The sequence below is a fragment of the Phaenicophaeus curvirostris genome, chromosome 1 (assembly GCF_032191515.1).
Source record: "Phaenicophaeus curvirostris isolate KB17595 chromosome 1, BPBGC_Pcur_1.0, whole genome shotgun sequence".
Lineage (NCBI taxonomy): Eukaryota > Metazoa > Chordata > Aves > Cuculiformes > Cuculidae > Phaenicophaeus > Phaenicophaeus curvirostris.
Window position 1 is genome coordinate 193,711,742 of NC_091392.1, and position 19,506 is coordinate 193,731,247.

At 41.8% G+C, this 19,506-nt stretch overlaps 1 protein-coding gene across 7 annotated transcripts in view; it reads right to left on the minus strand.

Annotated features, from left to right (window-relative positions):
- The window catches only part of FAM168A (family with sequence similarity 168 member A), a 212,331-nt gene that overhangs the window by 93,557 nt on the left and 99,268 nt on the right, over positions 1-19,506 (minus strand). For all 7 annotated transcript variants that reach the window (XM_069883373.1, XM_069883370.1, XM_069883367.1 and 4 more), the window contains one exon: positions 16,059-16,146. In XM_069883373.1, coding sequence (XP_069739474.1) covers positions 16,059-16,128 — 70 coding nt within the window. In that variant the 5' untranslated portion in view covers positions 16,129-16,146. The remainder of the gene's footprint in view (positions 1-16,058; positions 16,147-19,506) is intronic.

The following is a 19,506-nucleotide window of genomic DNA, read 5'->3' on the forward strand; positions in this document are numbered from 1 at the left end:
GGCATAAATGGCACATCTGAAAACCAGCTAATCTTTGCCAATCAAGGGGGACCCAGGAGATGTGATGAGGACTTGGCAGCTGCACAGTCTTCTCCACCCTGCGCACATGTGGTCCTGGCGGACTCTGCAAATACATTCATTTTGATGTTGTGAATATATGAGTATGACAGAATAAACAAGAGGAAGATGAGGCATGTGTTGGGTTTTTTTAATGTCACATTCCCCTTCTACGTGTCTCAGCTGCATTTTGCTAGAGACATTGCAACAAGCTGCATGACGCAGACAACTCCCATCACCTTCGGAAACTGATATCAAATAGAGTGTAACACACGTAGTCTCTCTTGCAGCCACCATCACTTAGAGCTAGCAGAACTGACCCACAAGTGTCCAGCTGGACACAGAAGCAGAAATGCATTTCTGCTCTCTTGCTCCCACCAGACAGGGAAACGTCAGCCACTAATTTTATTATTTTAACTCCCTGCACCTTAAGGTCAGGGGCTGGAGGAGAAGAGACAAACTTACTGTGTTCAAATGGATGTACCAAAGGTCAAGCACCATACCAAGACCCCTGCATGAGAAGTGCTGTTATCCTAAACTCTCTAAAGCCAATAGAAAAAGATGAGTAATTGCAAATAATGATCCCCCCACCTAAGATCTGAATTTGTCTTGGATGGCTATACAAGACCTAAGAGTCACAAATCTGCTGCTCATGCATTCAATGAAATGATGCAGATGTACACTATAAGTCTGAGTCCAGTAGTCCTAGACCCTCTATTGTATTATTAGGCTCAAGGGAAACCATGTCTTGTCTAAAGATGACATAGTTATTATTGTGTCTTCACTTATGAAAAATTGCTCTGTTCACCCTGGAATTACTATGATAGTTAATTACACTACTATTTCCTTAACTTCTTGGAGGGGAGAGAAAAACTACCCTGGCAACAGAATGCCTGAACAGTACACATATCTTTACTCACACCTTCAACACACAGCACAAAGTGGTCTTCACCTCAAGAAATAGTTATTAATTAGTAATAAGAAAATAAGAAGTAAACAGAAGTTCAGATGCATACACATTCATATCTTTCTGAATGAAACAACTCGCTGTTAAACTGTTAAAATCCGGGTTTTCCCCTATCTGATTTCATTTACAGTTATGTGCTTTGCATTTCCTGGGAACGTCATCAACATTGACAGCTCCTCCCCAGAGATGGATGCTCTTCTCTGTAATACATTAGGTTTCTAAAAACAAGAGATAGAAACATCATTTTTGAGTGTAAAGGGATGGCAACAAATCAAGCATAAGGTTAAAGTTGTCCTTGGTTACTTACTAAAGAAAAATCTCTTAACAATTAGTAACAAAGGTCTTCACCAGTCATTATTCCTGGGGTTCGCTCTTGTATTTCTCCCTTCGACCCTCACATCCAGTAACCATTACGCACAGCCCAAGTCTTCTGAAAGCTCATCTTTTCAGCCTGATTTCTTCTTTATTCTCCTTCTTCATTAAAAGATTCAAAATTATTTTATGAGGCAAACAAATCAGGCCTGTCACCAGGGGAAGAACCATGGGACTGACAGCAGCCAGCAGTCCACAGGTCATTTCTAGAAGGGATCTGTTGGAGACCAGCACTGGAGCAGCGGTCACAGGCTGCTGCTTTTCACTGGAATTTCAGAGTGCTGGGTTACCCTAAGACAGGACCCCAGCACAAGAAAGATATGGACTAGTTGGAGAGGGTCCAGAGGAGGCCACAATAATGATCAAAGGGATGGAACATCTCTCCTACGGAGAAAGGCAGAGAGTTGAGGTTGTTCAGCCTCCGGAAAAGAAGGCTCCAGGACAACCCTATTACAGCCTTTCAATATGTAAAAGGGGCTTCTAAGGAAGATGGAGAGAGACTTTTTTACCAAGGCCAGTAGTGACAGGACACAAGGGAACAGTTTCAAACTGAAGGAGGGTAGGTTTAGATTGGACATAAGGAAGTAATTTTTTTTATGGTGAGGATGGTGAGAGACAGGCACAGGTTGTCTAGAGAAGTTGTGGATGCCCCATTATTGGAAGTGTTCAAGGTCAGGTTGGATGGGGCTTTGAGCAACCTGACTGAGTGGCAGATGTCTCTGCCTGAGGCAGGCGGTTGGACTAAGCCATCTCCAAAGGTCCCTTACAACCCAAACTGTTCTGATTCCACAACAGACTCTGATGCAGATGCGAGAAGTGCCCCCAGTAGTGGATGTGTAGTGGACAGCAGCTTAGCTTTGTCCACTTAATGTAATTTCCATGTCCCACTCTGCCCACAGGAGACTAATTATCTCCATCCCATACCTGCCTTCCACTGATGACATGAGGAGGATCATCAGAACCAACAATCAGCAGCAAACGCAGCCAGTTTATCTGTAAGCAGTGGGATTAGTTCCTTTATGCTTTACTTCATAGCACAAGTAGATGGCCATCCCACAGAGGAGTCCACCGCAGTGATATGTTGGTAGAGTGGCCCAGGAGCTGTGATGTTGGCAGCAGAGATGGCCAAACCCCAGTCAGAGCAACCACAACACTCATTTTTACTGCTCTCATTCCTGCTCTGTGAAGGAGGCAAAACATACTTGCAAAATTAAATCGCCTCTCCATCAGCACATGCGAGAGAAAGAACAACATAGTGACAGATAACACATTACTCATTGTGACTGGATCTGTGGGGACATTTCAAGCAGTAGCACAATTTTCCTCCCAGCTAAACAAAGATTTATTGGATACAATGAGCTCAATGGAGAAACCATGTTTTCCAGACTCTTAAAAACCTATGCTAGGTGAAACACCCACCCCAAGAGGTCAGCTCCAAGCCACAGAGGCCCACAGCGCTGCTCCGGCAGTGTGCCACCCCAAAGAGCATAGAGCTGATGATACTTGTGCCAACCAGAACAAGGATCATGAAGATATCTCCTCGTGATGCTACCTCACCTCCTCAAAATCACTGGTTCTTCACCACAAGACTAACTTTGCACCTTGCCAAAAAAGCTTCATTTTTTCCCAGCTTGAGGACTGAACCTCCTTCTTGGCCTTACACAAAGTCACCGCCGGGATTCAAAGAGTTTTATAAGACAAGGCTTTATTGTAAAAAGACCTGGAGATGGGAATTCCTGCAAGGAAACTAGCACTTCTCAACATCAGCGGAAACTCAAGGGTCTGGGACAGGGGACGGACTGGTGTGGGAGAGGGGAGGGGAAGGAAAAAAACACCGTAACACTAAAGAGTCTTTCAGGACTCATTTATTTGAGCAGTGCCAAGCCAACTCACTGATGCAATATTTTCTTCCTGCACTCTGAGCCAGGGCTTTGGGATCTAATAAATCATCACTGGCCGCAGAGACATTAAAATTCTAGCCCAGTATTGCATTAGATGAAATGAGGCTGAATGCCAGCAAGCTCAAGCAGAGGGAAAGGCAGGCACACGCACTTTAAAATAAGTATATGAATGCGTTTGCATATAAGCAACTTCTAATTCCGGTTTTGGACGAGGCTAAATCTAACACAAACAGAATGGCGAAACAGATTAACAAGCCAGAGCTCAACCACACTGCTTTGGGTAAGATGATCCCCATTAAACTAAAACTAAGATGTTAGGTATAAAACACAGTAGAAAAATAGACTCCGTAATTTACAGATCTGGTACAAACCATGGAACTATTTCTGAAGCTTATAAAATTCTTTTACGACCCCATACCAGATCACATTTCTCTACGTACAGACCTCTGTGCAGTATCGCATTGACTGCATATGGTGTAAAAAGTAATTGTGCACTAGCAGAGGAGAAAAATTCAATATTTAATCTACAAACATGTTTCCAGAAGTCAAGTCACAAAATTTCTATTTATTACCTTCAGACTGCAAAAATATAACGAGTATCTAACTATTTATTTGCTGTGCCATACAAAAAAAAGGGGGGGAGGGAAGAAAGGCAGTAAATATTACAGGTTTTCAATGGATCATGAGGCAGTATTGGAGCTTATTTTCAATTATTTATTTGAAGCACCTGGGGATTTAAGAGGTATTGAATGTGTGGTGTGCAAGTATGCACAGAGAAAAACAAGCACAGATATTAATTTGAACTGCAAATGGCAGGAAAAAAAATGCAGAAAAAGCCATTTATTTCAGATTCAGTGAGATTTAAACTTAGAAGTGAGAGATTCCAAGCAGGCAGGGAGTTTCAATGCTAGGAGACATTTTCATTTTGTTTTACGAACAAACCCCATCTCAAATTCACACAACGACCAGGACCCACTCTAGTGCCATGGTGCCCATCACAGAGACTCCCAAACCATTCTGTGGAGAATCACTGACCCATTTAGCAATTGCTGATGGACTTCTGCCAGCCGATGCTGACTCTCTTCACCTCCCAGAAGGAAGAATTTTAAAAATTGATCAAATATTTTTTCCACAATTGCTACCATTGGAAGAGAGACACCATGGCTTCATGAAAGGAGGTGTGCTAGGTTGGAAACAAGGGCAGGAAAGTCCCTAAAACAACCTCTCAGTTGAGTGGCTTCATAGTAGGAACACCACCCACATCAGCAGCTTTCTCAACAGAACAAACTGGATATCCAGATATAGTTACAGGGTGGAGAAAAATAATTAGAGGAGTTTGGAAAGCAATGAGGCTGAAATAAGTCTAAAATCTGATGTATGGCAAATCAAGCATGACTTGGCAATGTGACCTAGAGGCATGGAGAACTGAAGTGCCACAGACACCATACCATGAGGGTCAATGTGATCTTTGCCTACAGATAGGCTCCTTGTCGATCAGCAGCACAGAAAGAGAACATAAAGGAAAACATATGGAGGTAAAAGGAACACACAGAAAAAGAAGTTTTAAATGGTGCAAACCGATGCAAGCACAGCTAAAATCACAGAATCACAGAATAACCAGGTTGGAAGAGACCCACCGGATCATCGAGTCCAACCGTTCCTATCAAACACTAAACCATATCCCTCAGCACCTCGTCCACCCGTGCCTTAAACACCTCCAGGGAAGGTGACTCAACCACCTCCCTGGGCAGCCTGTTCCAGTGCCCAATGACCCTTTCTGTAAAGAATTTTTTCCTAACATCTAGCCTAAACCTCCCCTGGCGGAGCTTGAGGCCATTCCCTCTTGTCCTGTCCCCTGTCACTTGGAAGAAGAGGCCAGCACCCTCCACTCTACAACCTCCTTTCAGGTAAAGCAAAGACAAAGAAGATGGCTTAGAAACTCTAGAGAAATTCTATGTATTAATAAAGCCACTAAGCAACAGTTTCATTCTATGATATACAGAGACTAAGAAATAAGACAAGGAAAAATATCACATTCACCAATTTTAATTCTGAACATACATTTTTAAAGCCCAAATCACGGGTTAGAGTTTGTTTATACACTATGTAAGACAGAGCCTGCATAGGGCTCATGCTTGAAAATAAAGCTTAGTTCTTCCCAAAGTGAGTGAAGACTTACAGATTATATGCCAATACTCTGCAGAAGTAACGCATACACAAGAAAATTCTCTGTTCACCTTTTATTTTCTTTAAATGAAGGAGTACTTCCCTCTTCTAAATATGTTTCCAAGACCATCTCTTTTGTTCCACCTATGTTTTTTTTTTTCTTCTGTGCCTTATACACATTTTCTCCAGTCCTCCTCAGCCCTAGTCATTTAATCTTTTTATTTCTCTTCCACTACAGGGAAAAACAAAATCAATATTGTTGCCAAGAAATGAGGCAGAGCATAAACCAGTTCCACATACCAACCAAGCACACAGGATTAAAAGGCACACAATAGGGTCATTCAGGAAAACATAACATGAGTTTTGTTTGCTTTTAAGATCTGAGACTACTCTGTTTATTTACAACACAGGGAAACTCAAAAGCTTGTAAAACCTTACACAAACAGTTACAAAATAAGGCATGAAGGATGTTCCCCAAAGTTTCTGTGAAACTGCTTGGAAGGTTGACACTAGCTGAATCAATCTCCAAAATAGCTAAGCCTACAAGCATCTATAATGAGATGTTATGAACTATTTTCTTTAAAGGAGTCTTACTATGCCTCTATTTTTAACACTAAAGAGAAAGAAGTCTTTTGTCTTGAAAAATAGGTATATACCACCCACACTTCTGTCTGCCAAGACCTATTTTGCATAGCAACCCGTGTCCATCCATAAATGAGTGCAGTGGGGTGACCTCCGTGCCCATCATCCAACAGAGCAGCTGTTGGCAGAAGAACCAGCCAAATACAGTCTATGGCTATTGCACATTTATAAATAAGCCTATTATCACCCCAAACCTGTCTGCTTCCTTCTGCCTCACTCCCTAAAGGAGAAAACTTGTCCCTCATTTCCTTAAGATTTATATGCTTTCATGACTTTGAGAAAGTCCACGAGTTAATTTATTACAGAGATGGTGAATTAGCCACCATTGATCAGTTACCCAGAGCACTGAAACTCAAACAGCTTCCAACACTGAGAAATTCAGCAAGATGTTTGGAAGTATTCCTGTACAAAAATTATGTGTTTAAACATAAAAATAACAAGAGTCTACACAAGTCAGAGCTCATTCTTCTCCCAGTCAAGTATGATTTTCCCGTCTGCTCTATACACACCAATTAATAAACATGAAGAAATGCCAGGGGAAAAATATTCACTGTACCCACTTCATACATTTTTAATCACCCTGAAATCAATTCAACCCCCTGAACACAGTTTAAAATTCCTGTTCTACAGAACCGGTAAGCAATGGATTGCCTAATTAAATCCAGAAATGGCATTTTCCAGTCAATGGAAGGGGTAGATATGCATGCAGATCTTCCAAGCACAAGAGAAGGTAAGAAGGAGAGCACCCCAACCCTGCCTGCTTCAGCATCAAAGCCATTAGCCCCGCTTTCCTCAGCATTCCCCACAAATGTGCTGAGGAATGCCAAAATGAAAGGAAAAAAAGTTATGTTTATCTTCGTCACAGATAGCAGTTCTGAAAGAACTTGGTTTTCCTGGACAAAGAACTAATCTGTTATCAAAGGCCTGGCCTTTCCAGAGAATAATAGAGCAAAATTTTAATTTTAAGTGAATAAGAAAGGCTGAAATCAAGCCTAGAATTATCTTTGTCCCACAAAGGGTACCCAAAGAATAATAAAAAGCCAATTTTAGAAATCCTGTGGAACATCCTTCCATCGTCTACAAAACTGGAGGCTTTCGACATACCAATAAATTAAATTACCAGTCAAATGCAAATCAGGTCAGTCCTCACACGTGCAGTTGTGTTTGAGGTTCCACAACAAGTACAAATGATACAGATTAGGACAGAAACACACGTGAGAATCTCACACCTCCTGTTCTATCAACAAAACAAATGACCAGAGGGTGGACAATGCTGATTCCCTCTGTTAATCATTATGTCCCAACAAATGTTGTGGTTTCACCTTGGGGAATAAAAGACAAAACTTGGGATTTCGCAGTTTGGGAGTACTGCAAACAGCCCAGCTCAGGGATGCATCTTGTTCTTCTGGAGCGTTTGGAGGTCCTGTGAAGAGAACCCAAATCACAACTGGGGGCCCTTGAAGTGCCAGAGGAACCACTGGAGCTTTCCATGTCAAAAAGGATAGAGCTGGGCTCACTTACATGCAACAGCAGAGGTATGGAGGGTCCCAAAGGACACCCATCCTCAGCAATCAGCGCTGATTAACATAGTTAAGTTGACTGCATTTCTGTTCCCCACCTTTCTACAAAGATTTAGATAGAATTAGACTCTTATCGCTGTACAATTTTTGCTTCAGACTTGTGCAGCCAGCCAGCATGGCTGACACACATAAAAGCATCAGCTCAGACAAATCCTTAACCCTTTCAGGAATGCCTCCTAAAGATCTCCAAAATTTCGGACACACAAGAATATCAAACCAATGCCTTTCCACAAACATTAAAAAATTGTAATTAAGATGATGACTTGCATATTTTCCTACTCGCCACACTTACACTCTATCACAACATCCTGTAACTGTAACTGCACGTGTGCATGGTAAACTAGAATTATATTACTGTCATATATCTTCGTCAATAGTCTCAAAAATCCCACAGAGAGACTGCCATTTGAAGAAGGAAAATCAATTCAATTGGAAAGCAAATTAACCCAGACCTTGCAGACAGCATAAAAAAAGGCTGCAAAGTGACACAGGGAGAAACCGCACTTTTCTACATATAAATGATAAAACTCCTAGCTAGGACTTCTCATTAAATTATCTGAAGTAAGGATATTTTATGCTTTAAAATGAGAATGACACATTCATTACTTGAGAAAGAATATACTGGGTCAATTACTTGCAGCAACATCACAGATAAATTGCAAATGTGATTGAAAGTCTTCCTTGCTTTAGACTATTCCTCCGCTTCCCCAAAATACTTTGGTGAATCTTGTGCAGGACAAAACTTGCCAGCTAGTGTTGACTACTCATTTCAGATTCATGTGCTGCAAAGGCTTCCTAAAAGCTCCTCTCAGGAGTCTAGGTTAATCCACTTGGGAAACGCGACTAAACAGAACCCAGTTTCACAAAGACCTTTTATTAAAAGGTGTCAGGTTGTTCCTGGTGAAAGGAGTCCAGCTCCTGGCACTGTGCAGGTGTCTGCTAGCTGGGTCAGGCTGACGGGCTGCAAGCGAGAAGGAAAAATAGCTAGGATGGAGTGGAAGACTCCAGGGAATGAGCAATGCAAGAAGAAGAAGGACCAGAAAAGCAGCAGAGGAGCTTGGCTGATAATCTTTCCCAAAAAGCCAAGTACAGGAGTGGTAATGGGTGCTACCTTACAGCCCTCTCTCTGAGACAAAAAAAAAAAAACCAAGTGGAGAAGCAGCAGCAGATCCACAGCAGAAACCTGAGTCCATGATGGAAGCAAATCTTTAGCAAAAGATAAAAAGGAATTAAGTAAGAGACAAGGTTCACTTGCAAAAGAGACAAGAGAAGTCCTGCAGCAAAGACATGTGAATGCTGGGTACTCCATCTGACAAACCAGGTAAGGAAGGTCCCTGTGAGAAGCAGAGGCCACCAGAATGAGTTTATCTATCATGTTCAGATACTGCCATTTGCATTCCCAAGCCTTACGTGCAATAGAGGCAGAAAAGTGGGAAGTTCCCAGCCTGTAACTGCTCAGATTTAAGGATGTTAGGAACTGGCTCCTATAAAGATAAACTCCCAGACAGGACCACATTGATCCCAAGATGTTTTGGGGGAAATTTCTTGAGAGCTGCAGGCTAGAGACAAGGCCCCTGTAGCAGCACACACTGAGCAGCACGCCTGGAGATGTGAACTCCTCTAGACCTGCAGCAGTGGGGCTGCTCATGGCTAATTGACTATCAAGAGAACAAGTGCCTTAGGTATGAAAACTCTGAAATGCACCTTTTTATTAACCAAACCAGAGGATTAGGCCATTTGAATACTTCCTCCCAACAGAAGCTTCTTGATGACAGCAGCTCACAGTCATATTCAGTGATTTACTGCTTCCTGAAAGAAACAGCCAGTTGTCTTCTCTACACTCTTTATGAGAGTGGGACCTTCTTTCTTGAGGACAACTTGCTGTCGCCATCTGCTACACTATCCTTGGCTGCCATCAAGCTGCACATCCCTGCCTCTTTTCTAAGAAAGACCAAATTGGTGGGAAGGTTAGTGACCTATATGGCTTTGGACCAAATGTCCTCACTAGTTCAAACAACCTCGATCTGATGGACTTGAGGACAAACCACAGTGATGGCCATGGGCTGCAGGGATTAGATAAGAGCTAAAAACCTCAGCCCAGCTTGCCTTCAGTGGGCAAGATGTCCATGTTTCACATGCGGTGTATCAGCCTCGATAGTTACCATCCTTCCTTGTACCACACCTCTAAAAAGACGTTTGCCTTTCCCTTCCCACCTCTAAGCCAGGCACTTAACCTGGTCAAGATAAAATCTCTTTAAATGGATTTCACTGTTCTGGCAGACCTGCAGTAAATAATTCAGATAGAAACCCTAGGGGTAGAACTCAAGACCAAACACAGACCATTTTGTGTAGGTGTCTACATCTGAGTCAGCCATCAATGCACCCTTCAGTATCAGAGAGAAACAAGCACTTCTAGGACACAATCTGGTGGCTCATAAGGTAAAACAGACCACAGGGGAGATGTTCTTTTCTTGCCCCTTCGTACTAAAACAGTTCAGGGGATCGCTCATATCCACACTGCAGGTAGCTAAAACTGCAGGTAGCTAAAACTGGGCAAAATAATTCTGAAACTAGGTGACCAGGAGAGACCCCAGACAGGGTCAAACAGTGTGTGCATCAGATAAAAAAGTACTGGCACTTCTACAGCAGGTATTTAGGATTAGTACAAGGAGTTTGAAACAACAGAGGTGTTCATTTTTGCCAAATAGCAAGTGGAAGGTTGGATTTGAGCAAAGGTGGAGGGGCATAACCATCTGGAAAAGTATCATCAGTAATCAGTGGTCAAGAAGGAACAGAAGAGAACACATCCATATGGTTTAGATTTTTCTGAATGGATAAATAGTGAGAAACTAGAAAAACAACTTAGAATCATAGAATCATAGAATAACCAGGTTGGAAGAGACCCACCGGATTATCGAGTCCAACCATTCCTATCAAACACTAAACCATGCCCCTTAGCACCTCATCCACCCGTCCCTTAAACACCTCCAGGGAAGGTGAATCAACCATCTCCCTGGGCAGCCTGTTCCAGTGACCAATGACCCTTTCTGTGAAGAATTTTTTCCTAATGTCCAGCCTAAATCTCCCCTGGCGGAGCTTGAGGCCATTCCCTCTTGTCCTGTCCCCTGTCACTTGGGAGAAGAGGCCAGCTCCCTCCTCTCTACAACGTCCTTTCAGGTAGTTATAGAGAGCAATGAGGTCTCCCCTCAGCCTCCTCTTCTCCAGGCTAAACAACCCCAGCTCTCTCAGCCGCTCCTCATAAGACCTGTTCTCCAGCCCCTTCACCAGCTTTGTTGCTCTTCTCTGGACTCGCTCCAGAGCCTCAACATCCTTCTTGTGGTGAGGGGCCCAGAAATGAACACAGGATTCGAGGTGCAGTCTCACCAGTGTCGAGTACAGAGGGAGAATAACCTCCCTGGACCTGCTGGTCACGCCGTTTCTGATACAAGCCAAGATGCCATTGGCCTTCTTGGCCACCTGGGCACACTGCTGGCTCATGTTCAGTCGGCTGTCGATCAACACTCCCAATTCCTTCTCCTCCGGGCAGCTTTCCAGCTACTCTTCTCCTAGTCTGTAGCACTGCACAGGGTTGTTGTGCCCCAAGTGCAGGACCCAGCGTTTGGCCTTGTTAAACCTCATGCCATTGGACTCAGCCCAGGGGTCCAGCCTGTTCAGATCCCTTTGCAGAGCCTCCCTACCCTCCAGCAGATCAACACTTCCACCCAGCTTAGTGTCCTGTTCCTTTTCAAATAACCTATTGAATAAAAGCATTTTTCATTTATCTTCTGTGATTGTGTGGGGGAACCAGAACGGAACTGTTTGTCAAAAGCAAACCAAGTTCTTCCATCAGCTAAAATTTGAGCTGGAGAATGTGTCTTCTGAACACGGAAGCTCCTGAGCAGGCTGCTACTGCAGCAGGACCCAGGAAGTGTTGCACACTGGAGTGGTGTGACACCAAATCCTTGGAGATTTACTAACCAGCTTCACACCGCTGGGTTCTTGGATTTTATTATCATTTATTATTTAGTAATAACTAGGACGAATACAGAGTCAGTCTACCAAAGGTTCATGAATCACAGCATCTTATCAGCATATTAATCAGCTTCTGGTAGGGAAAATGATAATAGTGTGAGCTGTAACAAACACTTTTATAGTTTCACGCTTGAAGTCAAACAAGCTACAAGAGAGACTGATTCTTCATCCCTGATTCCACACCAATGAGCTAATGTATTTGCTGCAGGACCAGTGCCTTAGCAAATGTGGATGCAAGAAAACCAGAAGGGTAATGCAGTAAAGGAAAATCAGGTGGTTCAGCAGCTTACATTCGGGGCAAGTAAAGTGAACCCTACAAATGACAAAAAAGCAAATGAGAGTCCTTAAATGCATCTGAAAGTCACCCTCAGTTAAAACAACAGTTTACATGAAGATCCAGATTAATTACAATATGTTCTAATTAAACAGTAAACAACACTCAAACACTTTTCTGCTGATGTTCTAAAATACACCAAACTAGTGAAGTGGAAGTAGCTGTCAGCCAAGCACAAGAAACCAAGGCTTGCTGGAGCACAAACCCAGCATTGCACAGACATAGCTCCTTCTGCGGTGAGAATATTCTCTTCGTGCCACCCTAGTTCATCTTAACAAGCAGCTCATTCAACAGCAAGAAAGCGGTGCTAGCGGAAAAGGCACACGGTTTATTGTCCTCTTTCAGTTCAAGAAGGAAAATGGGAAGGAGGTTGCAATCCAATAGATCGGGTGGGTCTTAAGGACCCCAAAAGCTAAGACATATTAATTACATGAGAAAACACCTTTGTTTAATAAATCTGTTTGTTCAAATATGGGAAATGTTTCTAGAAACTATAAATTTAACACTTCTGACACTGTTTCACCTAATAGCTCTACTTTAAGGCTTCTTTTTTTTAACTTAATTATAATTTCTAATAAGAAGTCATCTAATTCAGACCACACTTTAAAAATCATTTAGGAAATAATTGTCCTTCACATTTTCTTTAAGGATGATCAAAATGGAAAAATTAAAGTTGGAATAAATGTGTGTTACATCAACTATCTCAGTACATGCCAAGGATTTCCTGTTCTCCCTAACACAAGAGCAGCCAATTTGGTACAGAAATTTTTGTCTTGAAATGGACCTCTCTCAGTAGCCCACCAGGTACAGAAAAAAATAAAGGAGTAAGAATGAAAAGAAAATCAGATTAAAACTGATTCTTTCAAACAAACACAGTCTATACCATATAAAGTGCATAATTTAACCTGTTGTTATCCTGATTACTATCCTTGTTTTCATTCTGCATGTATCCAACATTATTTTTATTCCACAAATGAATAGTTTTGCATGATTTTCAAAGACAAACATTTAAGTAATACATGTGCTCTACTAGATTTGGGGTAAAAAAACCTGAACTCTATAAAGCAAACCAAAAACATAGCCTAGGGCTAACAACCTCTTCCTCAACCTTATTACAATTAAGGGGTTTTTATTTCTTTCTTGCCCAATATAAAGCTTGGTGTTAATTTTTTTTTTAGTGTCCCCCATTAACACAAAAAGATGACACTAAAAAAAAATATATATCTTATACTACATACATTCTAAACCGTATCCCAAATTAGAACTCTAATCAAAATTTTGGGACAGATGTTGTACGCTGTCTCATGAAGTGATCATGGGAACGCTTTGCTGACATGCTATTTCAAATCAGGGAATCTAAGCAAACTTTTCCATTCAGCTGCCGACCAGGACTAAAATGCTTGTTAAGCCCTGAAGCTGCAATGAGCTCCCAGGACCATGGAAGGGGTTTGCATACACGGTGGTAGTCAACATCCCCTACAGATCTACCATGTCATATGCTTTAGCAATTATTTTCAAAGCAATTTGAGAAAGAAACCTCCACAAACTCCTTAACTTTGTGTTTCTCCTGTGAAAAGTCTACTGTTTGTCTCTATGAGTTTAAATATCCTCCAGAATAGCTTGTGGCTACATTGGAAACTGATACGTAGCTAAATGACACAAGCAATGCAAAGCAAGAATTAGATAGACAGGGCCTGGCATTTGTAATGCAGGAGACATGGCAAACTTCTTTTGATAACCACTGAGACCATCCTCAAGAGTTGCCTGTCTCAGTTATACAAAGGATAGCATTTTCTTCCCCTTTTTTGCAATGTAACTTTAGGTCTTCCATTAAATATTCAAATAAATTCATATTTAAAAGGTTTCATAATACTATTTGCCTAGCAAAGAAACAGCTCTTCATTTAAACACTTTTAAAGTTATTATCTATTTTGGGATTTGATTGTAAGAATTCAGCCCACTGACTCCTCACCTTACATTTGTGCAATAGGAAAACCAGTCATTAATATGGTTCAATTCCTGCTTTGGTGCCCTGTGTTCAAGCAGTCACTTGAATCTTCCCTTCTTTGTTTTTTTACTGACATACCCAAGGACCTCATTATGTTCATCTGCCTCCTATTCTTTTCTCCAAGGTCATCCTGCGCATTTGCCACTGATTTCTCTTTATTTACTAAAAACTCTGGAAGACAAATGCCTGAACTCTGATGGTTTGGGTAAAACCAGTCTTATGGGGGCCACCTTGCCACGATCCCCACCTGAGCTGGTCAAGGCAGACAATAGCTTAATATATCTAAGAGCATGGTATAATCTTTGTGGTTATTAAGCAGCAGGTTATTTTAAAAGAGAACAACCTATTAATGCTGCCATTTGAGTTATTCAGAATGCAGTCATGTAGAATTAATTCATCTAAACCAGAAATCACCCTCTAAAATTCTCCTTCCAGAAAGGTCAAGGTACAAACTCTATCCAATCTGCACCACAATATTTAAATAAAATTGTCTTATCAAGTGCCAGAAAACAGCTTCTAAAACATTCATGACTGTATCAAAGTGAATACAGAATATCTGCACTGAACGGATATTAAGGTGGAGCTTTGAACATATGCCAAAAAAAAAATAAAGTAAAGTGGGAGAGAAGTAGACTGTTGCCCAAACCATCCTTGTGCTGGAAAGCACAAAATTGCTGTTCTTTCTATTGCAGGAAAATAACCGTGCACTTGTGAGCTCATTCTCTCACCAAGCACTGCTGGAGTCTGCAGCCCTCTTAGAATGGTGATAGTTCTGAAGAGACTATTATTCACAGAGATTTTTTTTTCCAAGCCTCTCGTGCTTTGACTGGGAGACCGAATTCCCCCAAGCTACAGTATCTCCAACAAAGCAGCATGCATAAATTTGATGGACAAAAGAAAGGGTGAATAAATATGGGACAAAATGCGTTTGAGGAACTCTCCACTCCACAGAGTATCAGACAAGTCTCCTCGCAGCAGTGCAGCTAGCCCTACTGATCTACGAGCTGAAATAGCTATCAAAGTCAACGAGAACATTTTGTAAATGAAGTAGTGAAGAGCATTTGATCTTCATTTCCATTTGCTGTTGACCACTCTCCCCCACAAAAGCACATTCCCAAGCAATTTCACGCATTAGGTAAAAGTCAACACATACATCTGGCAATGCAAATAAAAAGGAGAAAGTCTATGACACTTAATAGCTAATTACATTGAACAAAATATTAGAATGAAATGTCTTCCAAGGCTGATTCTGTAAGGTGCTTATGCAAAGTGAGAAGAACAACTGCTGGTAAACATAATCCATGGGGAAAACAACAGATACACCTAAACTGCTATTTTCTTCTTCCAACGCACTATTTTTCTCTGAGCTAAACTCTTTCCATAACAGTACACTTTAGCTCCCCACTACTTACATAATTATAGGGAACATATTTCAATGCCTTTTTCAAGTATTAAAGATGACACTTTTAGACAACTCAGTTCTAAAGATGGACTTCAAACATCAGATTTGCAGTTCAACATAAGATTAACTCAACCAAAGCTAACTTGAAAAAAAAAAAAGACAATAACGTAGTTTAAATCACCACCTACAACAATAACTGCATATTATCCAAATAATGGGCTCTTGCCTGCAGGATCCTCATTTTTACAGTAGGATTATTTATTCCAGCACGTGCATCCGAGTTAGTCAGTTCAGCTCCAGAGGCAAGTCCTCCAGCTCCCAGCTGACTCCCCCAGCAACTGACTAAAGAAACCCATTTTGACACTTTTCTTTAGGATTTCCAGGGCATCCTCTTCTTATGAATTCAGGTCCATTTCTTCTCCCTAACTTTAATGCATTGGCTTTGCTGAAGAGTTTTTTTTCCTACAAGTCATGTTCCCATCTGGCTCCCTGATGGGAACTCTTTCTCCTTTCATTAATGGATTAACCACTCAATATCATCTGCTCTCACCCCCGAATATGAACATTCATAAAAGAGCCACTGAATATTGGTCCTACCTGTATATGCCATGTTCTTCGGGTTTCCATAGGGAGCCCCAGGTTGGACGGGGCTGTAAACAGGGTTCATGGTGGAAGACTGGAAACTCTGAGGACAAAAGAAAAGCAGAGTTGAGACAACTGCCTCACATTAGCTCCAGAGCCATCTTCTATGCAAAAAGTCTTCTGCTACATGATAGCATTACCGTGTTATAATTCAAGACACAGAGAGCTGCAAAGGAAAGGATTTACAATGAGACGTTACAACCAGATAGCTTATTTAATAATTCAAGTTTTGGATCTCTCAGTTAATTCCCCCAACTTCTTCAGTGCTTCATATTCTGCCTACAAATGTACCTGGAGCAGACTAATCTTACACATCCCTGCCTTCAGGGGGACTCAGAACTCGTGACCCCACTTCTACTTCGCAGTGAACAAAGAGGAGAAACCACAAACTCAGACAAGGAATTATTCCCCTTGGAGGAGCTAATCGTTCCTGGATAACAAACCCAACCATAATGAAGACCCGACCTTTCAGAAATTAGGAGATAAAAGACCATTTGTTGCTGGTGAGATGGAGAAAGGCAAATGTTTGTGAGCTTTTAGCATGAGCTGACTACAATAACCTTGTGCCCAAGGCTCAGATCTTGTGCAAGGCTGCACAGGGCACTCAGTGCCACTCAGTGTATCCCATCACTGTTCCGGAGAGGGAGGTGCAGGCAATGAAATTTTAACAGCCATTCTGTTTCTCTCCTCAATAAAGATGATGATGCAGAGCCAGGTTAGCTTCTTATGAGTTTTATTTAGAGGAAAGCAAGTAACTTGGGAATTTGTGTCTACTAACTGTCAGTTAAGCAACTGGCTCAGTTAATTATCTTAATGAAGCACATTCTCAATTCTGATTAATGGGAAAATCAGTCATTAAGCTTTATTAGGCAATGCATTTGTCTCCACAGCTATCTAGTGACAATTCCACACAGGAACCTCAATGATCTTGCTTAAAAATGTGGGGTTTTTTAAAGTACGTTATTTTACAGTTCATAAATAAAACTGTTCTTTCCAAACAAGTCTCTCATGATGGATGCACAATTTCTTAGATCATTAACTCCTTCCGCTTTACCTCTGGATAGTAAACAAGTCAAATGTTAAATGTTAGCACCAATTCACTTGACAACAATTACTGCTTAATTAATTAGCCTTCCCTCCACCCCTAAGTTAGCACAGAAGGAGCAATCCTCGAAGCAAAGGAAATCACGGTCATAAAGCAAGCTGAAAGAAAAAGCTACATGGAGATGTATTAACACCAGCAGCTTCAGGAACACACAACGGAGCTCTTAAGAAGATCAACAGGAAAATCAACGCAAAATGTAATTTACATCTGTGAGACATTCCTGCTGGAGGTTTACATTCAAGCATAAGGGGTTTATGGCCATTTGGTCTTCATGTCCCCAAGCTGCGAGCCTCAGTGAGCCTGTCCCCAGCAAGCGGGTGTTTGCCTTTTGGCTTGAGTTCTCATTTACAGGAGAAAACTCAATATCATCTATCTCTGATATGGCAAATGCCAACTGAAAGCCTGGCTTTAGGGCTGTCGTGTGGATCCCATTCAATATCAATGGCTGTTTCAGCACAGGATGTAGTGGATACGGGATGCACTCACATATAAACCTCAAACTGCACAAACACGTGTCTGCATGTGCTACACAACACCTATCTAACACCACTATTAAACTCATACAACTTCTTCACATGAAGATGAAATTAAAAAAAAAAAAACCAAAACTATATTCAAGACAATAATTCTTTCCAGTGAAAATAAACCTTGATTGAAGCCCAGCCACCACATCTCTGTCACAGGTTATTTCTCCAAACAAATCCTTGTAGACAAAGCACCAAAGTGAAATGCCTCTCCTCGTCCAAAGTACATAGGACATGTTTCACCTCACTTTTTCTGTAAATTGAAAGCATCTGAAAAGACATGCTCGGACAGTCACAAGGTGGGGAATGTGCTCAGAAGTGCTAGCACAATGCGCAAGGAGCATCTACTGCCCGGAAACCAAAATCTCCTCCTTTTCACCCAAATGCCTCTGCCAACGACTTTTTTTTGCAATTCAATTCCATCATCACCCTACAATGAAGATTCCACATCACTAGTGCGAATATGGGAATAAGGAAAGAAGATGTTTTGAACTTTTAATGGTTATAAAATACTGTTCTGATTTAAAACGCTGATAATACACGTAGCCAAAGGATTACTACACTTTAAGTAATAGATGCAATAAATAGGACTTGAGAGAAAAAGGAGAAATGTATCATAGAGTTGCAGAAATTTTGTGCCCATAATTAACTGTTAAATCACTAATAGGAGTCTTCAAGTCCAGACAAGAAATGCCCAGTGGACAGGGAATATGAGAGGCATCTATAAAAAATAAATCACAAATAAGAAGGTGAAAATGGAGAAAGGTGGAGGGGCAGCAATGACACACTCGTGCTCATAACCCAAGCAAGTGGATGCATTAGAAGAAATAATTGTGTTGTAGGGTCAAAACAAGCAAAGAGAGTAGCTGGTTGCTTTGCTTGCCTCAGAGCATCCCTCGCTGCCCAGACAGTGGGATTTAGAAAGCCTTCCAAGGGGCGGAGCAATTCCTCCTCTCTCCTAGACAGCCTTCCAGACAGGCTTTTAGGCTGTGAGAACCTTTGATCAGATCCCATCCAGTCATCTTGTGTTCCCAGGAGGAAAATTCAGTCTACATTTTAGGTGCCTGGCCACCTAACTGTCAGCATGATGCCTGATACGAGACTATACTCTCAACAAATAGTACTAAATGGTCTCTTTGTACCACTTGGAGACCACTTGGAGATCCCTGCAGCAATATCTAATGACTGCAGAAAGCTATGTCCTATTCATCAGTCAAACATGGGCACGTGGCTTTTTGTGTTAGCCATTTCAGAGTATCTGTAAGCTGAAGATCTTCTGCAACAGGGCAAGGAACTGCTGGGTCCCTCTTACTCCAGCCCTGTGTTCTCCTTCTCACACATGCACACAGCCAGCCTCCTACTCAGCTGAGACTTCCTGCGCAGTAAGTAGTTTTTGAGGGTCCCTCGTTCCCCAGGAACGACAAAAGGAAAAGTTATAAAACCACAAAGTATCCTCCTCTGCAGCTGGTTGCTGTGAGCTACCTCAAGGACCTGACTTGCCTGAAAACCAACCTCTTCTTCTAGTTGAACGTGTGTTCCTCCACCCAGGACCACACAGTGACAGTTGGACCTGACAGCCTTGACTCCCCTGAGCAGCAAAATCAATAAAAAAGCACCAAATTTCCTGAGGCTCAGCAGACCTGAATCTTCTTCCCAGAGCTGCTCATGCCAAGGTCAAGGCACCTTACCTCTGAGACCGTGTCCCTCTCTCACTCCTTATTTGCCTTGCCTGCGCTACTATAAGCTCCTAGACAAGGATGGAGTTGCAACTGCG